Source organism: Erpetoichthys calabaricus, chromosome 17, assembly GCF_900747795.2.
Source record: "Erpetoichthys calabaricus chromosome 17, fErpCal1.3, whole genome shotgun sequence".
Taxonomy (NCBI): domain Eukaryota; kingdom Metazoa; phylum Chordata; class Cladistia; order Polypteriformes; family Polypteridae; genus Erpetoichthys; species Erpetoichthys calabaricus.
In genome coordinates, this window is record NC_041410.2 from 75,317,939 (window position 1) to 75,326,176 (window position 8,238).

At 36.3% G+C, this 8,238-nt stretch overlaps 1 protein-coding gene across 3 annotated transcripts in view; it reads right to left on the reverse strand.

Annotated features, from left to right (window-relative positions):
- Window positions 1-375: 375 nt before the first annotated feature.
- si:ch211-79k12.2 (uncharacterized protein LOC568844 homolog) overlaps window positions 376-8,238 on the reverse strand; it is a 39,049-nt gene continuing 31,186 nt past the window's right edge. For 2 of the 3 annotated variants that reach the window (XM_028822866.2, XM_028822864.2), the window contains exons 2-3: window positions 2,378-2,765; window positions 376-2,047 (exon numbers count right to left, since the gene is read on the reverse strand). In XM_028822866.2, the coding sequence (XP_028678699.2) occupies window positions 1,029-2,047; window positions 2,378-2,765 (1,407 nt within the window). In that variant the 3' untranslated portion in view covers window positions 376-1,028. Of the gene's footprint in view, window positions 2,048-2,377; window positions 2,766-2,925; window positions 2,962-8,238 lie in introns of those variants that run through there. The other variant, XM_028822865.2, reaches the window with a different exon arrangement.

An 8,238-nucleotide genomic window follows, 5' to 3' on the forward strand; every position in this document is an offset into this window, starting at 1 on the left:
GTAACTACATAACCATACACAACAAATATAAGCAATTTGAACTACAGCATCAAGAAATTTTAGGATGATTGCTAAACCTCATGTGCTGCCTCTAGTGCAAATCCCATGCAACAAATTACACAAATGTCCGTAGTTACAAACAGTTTAACCACTATAAAGCAAAAAAAAAAATACATACATGTATATATATATATATATATATATATATATATATATATACATACATACATACATACATACACACACACACATATATATATATATATATATATATATATATATATATATATATGTGTGTGTGTGTATGTATGTATGTATGTATGTATATATATATATATATATATATATATATATATATATACATACACATATATAATATATATTCATTCTTCATGTATAATACCACCTCGTACTAAATATACTTGCATTAGAAGTATGCCAAAATTATACATATTTGAAAGTGTACAAAGTATGAGTGATTTTTGCAAGTAGGTTACTTCTATGTCCGCAACAGAAGCAAAAATAGTTCAGAGATGTTGTTAAAAAATATTACTGATATCTGTGCACTGAAACGTGATAAATGTTCTTTTTGGGATGCAGAAGTTTTCTTAAGTAAACAGCACTTCCCCGCATAAATCTGCTGCCATCATCCTGAAATACAGTAAATCAGCAAAGTACTTAACAGGAAGCTTTTCTGTGTCCGCAGTGGTGTTTCCCCTGAGAATCAGTGATACCTCAACTACAGTACATTAAAAATAAGCTTTTACCCTCATCCTTGAGGCACAAAAGGCACCTTGCTGGTGGGCAAAAGCGTTATTATAAAGCTCATCAGGGCCACAGGACTCTCTTGAAAGCTGATTATCTAACAAGGTGTCCAACTATTGTTCTCATTTTACAGAACTACGCATTGTGTCTGCAGGGCTTTTACTTTTGAAAAGGGGCAAAAATCTTCAGACACAAAGTACAAATATCTCCGGAGAGCCGTCAACCATTTGAAACAGTGCATTCATTTTACCAAAGTATCTCTTTTATTTACTGACAATAGTTGTTTCGCAGCTTTCAACGTTGCTGTCTGATCTTGCGCTTTTCTTATTGGCATCATTTTCCTCCTCTAACTCTTGTGACTTTTCTTGTGGCGTTTCACCAGTAGATTTGCATTCTTTTGTCTCTGGTGTATTTCTCTCTTCCTCTTGCTCCAACTCTTCATCCACTTCCTCCTCCTCCTCTTCTTCCTCCCCATCTATCTTTCCATAATGAATCTGCTTCTGGTGTTTGTTACGACTGCGAGCATCTTTAAATCTATGGCCACAGTCTTCACAACCATAAGGTAGTTCTTCTTTATGAGCTCGCTGGTGAAAACGAATGCCAGAGCGATTGGAAAAGCTCTTTCCACACTCAGTGCAAAGATAGGGTTTCTCCCCTGTGTGTATTCTCTGGTGCACTCGCAATGCTCCTGACTGAGTGAAACTCTTTCCACACTGTAGGCATCGATAAGGCTTTTCTCCTGTGTGGGTGCGCTGATGAGCTCGGACACCTGCCAGGTGAGGAAAGCCTCTGCCACAAAATGAGCAGGTGTAGGGTTTCTCTCCGGTATGTATACGTTGGTGAATTTTGAGTGCACCTGACTGGCTGAAGCTCTTTCCACACTCTGTACAAGAATATGGCCTGGCCCCTGTGTGGACATTCTGGTGGATGCGCAAGTTACTACTACTATTGAAGTTCTTTCCACATTCTGTGCAAATGAAACTTCCTGCCTTACAGGAGTGGACCACTCGCTGATGCTGTAAAAGCTGAGCATGACGAAGAAACATTGCTTCACAGAGCACGCACCGATGCAGTTTTTGAGTTGCATGGGCTAGTTGGTGCTGGCCAAGTTCTTCTAAATTGCTAAAACTGCGGTCACAGGAAAAGCACGAGAAAACTGTTCCACTTAGCAGCTGTTCTCTGAATGCCTCATACAGTTCAGGGTGATGTCTTCTAACATGCCGTTCCTTGGACTTCAGATCCGGGAATTCAATTAAGCAGCTGGAACAAGACTGGTTCTCAACTATTGGAATAAAAACAGAAAAATTAGGATATTTAAATGAAACCATCAAAAAGACTGATAAAAATGCAAAACATTTCACTAATTTACTTAACTACTACGGTAACACACAGTCATCATACATCAAGTATTTAAAATAATCCAACTTCTTGAAGCAAGAAAATTTCCTGATCTACTCATACAGTATAAATCACAGAGTACTAATCCAAATACATTTCATCCAGAAGTAATACTGTATTTCTTGTCAGACGGCAGTCCTCCTTTTCCATCAAAGAATGAGGTTGCATGTAAAATGTTTTTCTATAATTTTATCTGTATCAGCTTCCCACTTACATGGATTGCAGTTTCTGATTTGGCTGTTACTCGTCACTGTAGCTGGTCCAGCCTCTGAAACTTGATTAATAATCCCACTCACTGCGGCTATGGTTTTAGGTGTATGTTTAGAGTGCAGAGGCATGATGTGAGTAATGCCCTCTATGTTAAAAGGTGATTTTGATGCAACCTGTTTGTAGCTGGTAGTCAAAGGTTGCTGCATCCCTTCAGCACTGTAGGCAGGTTTAGAAGATGTCAGCTTAAATCCCAGAGTCTCTGGTCCAGTACTATCCCACATGGCACGGATTGCTTCTTGCTGTGGCACATCTGTCCCAGAACCTGGATTCTGTGTAGACGCCATGAGATCCCCAATGAACTGGTGCATTTCAAACCAAGAACAGGGGCCCCTCTGTAAAAAGAAAAAAGAAAAACTTAGCAGACAATAAGATGAGTACAACCTGAAAAGATAAAACAAATCCTGCACAATAAATCTCCAACATCTGGCACTGTAGCCTAGATGCCAAGAAGCTAGTGTCTTAAATATATGTTGCAAGCTCTTTCACACTCACTGCATAACTCTGACCAATCATTGAGCCTAAATGAGGTCCAAAGGAACAGTCATGGAAACAACTACAATTTAAAAGTCACTTTTACTGAGGTGTCCGCTTAATAAACATGGCACTACTTTTAACGTATTCTGGAACTTATTCATTTAACAAATAAGGCTAAAATTAACCTTTGTTCACATGTGACTAAAAAATTCTACAAAACTCTTCAATTCATTTGAGACAACTGTTTTAAATATACAGTACTGTATATTTATTACATCTGGGTAGTTTTATAAATCTTTCACTTTGGCCCGGTAAATCTAGCAATACCAAAAGACTTTTGTTGAAAAACATACTTTATTTTTTTTTTTTATTTTATTAATTTTATTGTAATCATTCCATACAAATAGATCAATTTTTACAAAAGATAGGATTGAAAACAAGTCGCCCCCACCCCTGAGAGAGAGCATGGCCAACAGAGTAAAACTTAGGGCTTGTAAACATACATAAATTGATGAGTTTAATAGGGCAATAGAGATAAATGGAGAAGAAAAAGAAATGTTTAGATAATTGCTGCCTCGGTGCATTATGAGCTTATTCTAAGATATTATTGATTAGATCCTGCCAGGTTTTGAAAAAATTCTATACAGATCCTCTAACTGAATATTTGATTTTTTCAAATAGTATAAAACATTGGTTTCCCACTGACTTAAAAAGGACAGTTAGGATTCTTCCAGTTTAGCAAAATAAGTCTGCGTACCAAAAGTGTAGTGAATGCAATCACTGTTTGTTTGTCGTTCTCCACTTTAAACCCATCTGGAAGAACACCAAACACAGCTGCTAATGGGTTAGGAGGGATTGTGACACCAAGGCTGTCTGAAAGGCACTTAAAAATTTTAGTCCAAAATGATGTTAATTTGGTGCAGGCCCAAAACATGTGACCCAGTGAGGCTGGGACTTGATTGTAGCGTTCGCAGGTTGGATCTTGCCCTGGAAACATTTTGGACAGTTTTAGACAAGACAGATGTGCTCGATATATAATTTTGAGTTGAATAATTGTATGCTTTGCGCATATGGAGCTCGAGTGAAGTCTCTGCATTGCTATTTTCCACTCCTTTTCTGATGTATTGATTAAGAGATCTTTTTCCCATTGTCCTCTTGGATCTTTAAAAGGGAGGGACTGCAAGATAATTGTATATATTGCAGAGATGGTGTCTAAGTCTTTGACATTCAGCAATATTTTTTCCGGCATGGAGGTGGGTGCAAGATGAAAATCTGGCAGATTCTGTTTAACAAAGTTCCTAATTTGAAGATAGTGAAAGAAATGTGTAGCTGGAAAGTTAAATTTGGAATGTAATTGTTCATAGGATGCAAAGATGTAAAGATGTAAAGATCTCTGAGCAATTTAATCCCAAATCTCTTCCAGATATTAAAAACTGCATATGTTTGCGAGGGTTGAAAGAGGTGGTTCTCTTGCAGAGGTGCCACAGATAAAAGATTCTCCATATTAAAATGCTTTCTGCATTGGTTCCATATTCTGAGTGAGTGAAGCACAATTGGGTTATTAGTGTATTGCCGATAACTTGCATTTATTGGAGCACAAAGCAGGGAATATAAAGAAGTACTGCAGGATTTTACTTCTATTACGGACGAAGCCTGTGTATGTTCATCTATTTGTGTCCAGGTTTTTATAGCGTGTATAGCCCAGTAATAAAACTGAAAGTTGGGTAGAGCCATACCACCTTCTGCCTTAAGTCTTTGTATGATCCCTCTTTGGATATGTGGATGTTTTGAGTTCCAAATAAATAAGGTTATTGTTGAATCTAATTGCTTAAAAAATGATTTATTAATGTATACTGGAATGTTAAATAAAAAAGTAGCTTAGGAAGAATATTCATCTTAACAATGTTAATTCTTCCAGCTAGAGTGAGATGAAGGGTTGACCATCTATGCAAGTCTTGCTTAATTTTTTTCATACAGACGGCAAAATTTTGTTGATAAAGAGCTTTATGTTTACTTGTGATGTTTACCCCTAGGTATTTAAACTGATCTGCGATGATAAAAAGGAAGGTGTCCAATCTAATATTGTGTGCTTGAGAATTCACTGGAAAGAGAACATTTTTATTGAAATTAATTCTGAGACCAGAGATCTTTTGAAATTCTGTAAGTGCTGTTAAGACTGCAGGCACAGAATTTTGTGGGTCTGATATATACCATATCTGATAAGAATTTCGACAGTGGACCGCCAGTGGTTCAATGGTGACTGCAAATAGCAGTGGTGACAAGGGACAACCTTGTCTGGTACCACGTTCGAGTTTAAAGTAGTCTGAACAAATGTTGTTAATACAAACTGAAGCTTCTGGATTGGTATACAGTAGTTTGATCCATACACAAATGTTCGGGCCAAACCCAAATTTCTCTAATGTAGTGAAAAGGTATTTCCATTCAATCATGTCAAATGGTTTTTCTGCATCCAATTATAATAATATTTCTGGGGTGTTTGACTTTGTTGGTGAGTATATTACATTAAACAGGCGTCGAAGATTGGAAGGTAAGTGTCAACCCTTGATAAATCCAGTTTGATCTTGTGATACTACCGAAGGCAGCACTTTCTCCATCCTTCTAGCTATGATTTTTGAGAGTATCTTAACATCATTATTTAGAAGTAAAATTGGTCTATATGATGCACATTGTGATAAGTCCTTATTTTGTTTAGGAAAGACTGTGATTAATGCTTGGTGAAAAGTTTGAGGTAGAATTTGATTGTCTCTAGCTCCTATAAATGTTGCTAATAGGAGGGGAGCTAGCTGAGTGGAGAATTTCGTATAAAATTCTGCAGGGTAGCCATCAGAGCCTGCTGCTTTCCCGCCTTGAAGTGACTTTATAGCATCTAGTAATTCTGATAGTGCGAGAGGTTTATCCAGTTTCTCTGCACTAAAAGTACCTATTTGAGGCATCTGTAATGTATCCACAAATGCATTAGATTGTGTGTTGCCTTCTTTAAACTCAGTAGAATATAAGGATTTATAGTAGTCTCTAAATGTGTGCATTATATTTTTATGGTCAATGATTTCATCTCCGTCCGTGTTGGTGATTACTGGGATTGCACTGCGAACTTCTTGCTTGTGGATTTGTTGAGCTAAAAGCTTATTAGCTTTCTCTCCGTGTTCATAGTAATGATGCCTGGATTTATAAGTTAGTTGTTCAGTTTCTTTAGTTGTCAAGAGGTTGAGTTCTGCTTGTAAAACATACTTTAACCATCGTGAAAACACAATTACAAATTTTAGAAAGCATGCTCGATTACACTTATGGCAGTAACGACTTAAATTTTAATAAACAAATGGTTCTTTGCAGTTCCTAGCATAGGTACTCACTCCACGAGCACAGTGGTTAGCACTTTTGCCTCATTTACAACTAGAATGCTGGTAACAGGTCATTGCCAATTTGCAGTGCTCACATTCTCTCCATGTCTGCATAGATTTTCCTTCCACATCCCAAAACAACAGTTTTAGGTTATTTGGAGATTCCTAATTAACCCTGCGTGAGTGTGCCCAAGAGTATGCAGCGGCGATGAACTAGAATCCATTCCAGGATTGGTTCCTGCATGCAAATAGTACCACTAATATGGGGCCCCAATTGAATAAACAGGCTCTGAAGAGATTATATTTACAAAGTATTCACATTCTGATGAATATTTAAACAAAATGTTGCAATCTACATTGTATTACACATGCATATGCTCAAGAAGAAACCTTTCACAACTTTTACAGGGCCAAAATGCTCCATGTTACTAAGAAACAAACCTGCATGTGATAAGGTATAATAGGTTTTAGGTTTCTGATATAAACCTCACAAAACAAGTCTAAAGACATCTCATATCGAATACTGAATTTTTTTCAAAAGTGTGCATTGCCCAGATTTAAAAAGATCCTAAATGTTTCCTAACAAAGCTGTGAACTACTTAAAGCAGCAGTGGCTAAATTTGCCACTCCAAATATGTGACTGTAGAAAGGGACAGAATGAAAATGCAGTTCCCAGTGATTGACGGGCACTCTGTCCGGGATTGGTTCCTGACACGTCAAAGGTTAGCTCAATCTTGTGGTAAAGTTTATGATAAAAGAACATTAATAATAAATCACTCTCTCCCTCACACACACACATATACTGTACACATACACATATATAAATAAAAACAGCTAATTCAATAACATAACAAATCTCTAAACTTACAAAGTATTAGATTTAGACTAAAATCAAACATTTACTTCAAATTTTAATATTTTAAATTGCTATATAGCATTAAAAACATTCATATAATACAAGCAACTGTTAATATTATAAATGTGCCCGTATAAAGTGCACATAAAATTTGGCTGATTTCAGCTTTGGAAATATGTCAGTAATTTCAGAAATATGTCAGTAGCTGCATGAATTTGTTCCAGTTAGTCTTTTTATCTGAATCTAATTTAAGTGTGGTACTGCATTCAATACTTGATTAATTCAAGTGCAAGAATATTTTTATGCATGAAAATCCATGGTAGTATACATTTAGACTTCCTTGGAAATACATGTGCAGCGTTATTAACTTCTAATTACAAAAGCAGAAACAAATCTGCACCTACTGCTACTCCCCAGAAGCATGTTTGACAAACCCAGTAAACTCTAAATTAGTTTCTCAACTACAACCCCAGGAGTCCTTGTGGACGTTTTCATTTTGGTATATAATTTAACAGAATGATGGAGATAACAGCTGTGAGCTGATCAAAGGTGACAAACCATGCATTATAATCTGATTAAAAAATAAAAGGTTGATATGGATTTCTTAAAACCACAATAGTTTAATTCTTATAAAATTGCTCTTATGTTTTTATTGTAAAATATTTTTTGTAAGAGCGCTCTGTGCACTCTTTTGTGTGTACCTGTACTTGCTAGTAGTTAAGCAAACACTCAAAATGGATACTCCCAACACCAAACTAAAATAAAGTGAACAGCTACATAACTGAACAATAATGAAAAATTGTGTTTAAAAAATGGATGACAAAAATCTGGGAAAATTGCGCCATAGTGTTTCTGAACCTTCAACCTAAGATTTTAAAGCTGTTAAATTAACTAAGGAGTTAAATAATGTCAGGAACTGGTCATCTTATTAAAGCATACAAAAACTGAAGCAGGGAAACGACTCCCACAACACCATTTTTTCATTCTATAAACAATTAAGGGGGTGTTTGTAAAAAGTTCATCTGTTCAAGATATCAGTAACTGAAGACTTATACTTTAAGCCATAATCCACTGTGGTTTTCACACTCATGCAAATACTTTTGTCACTGTACATAC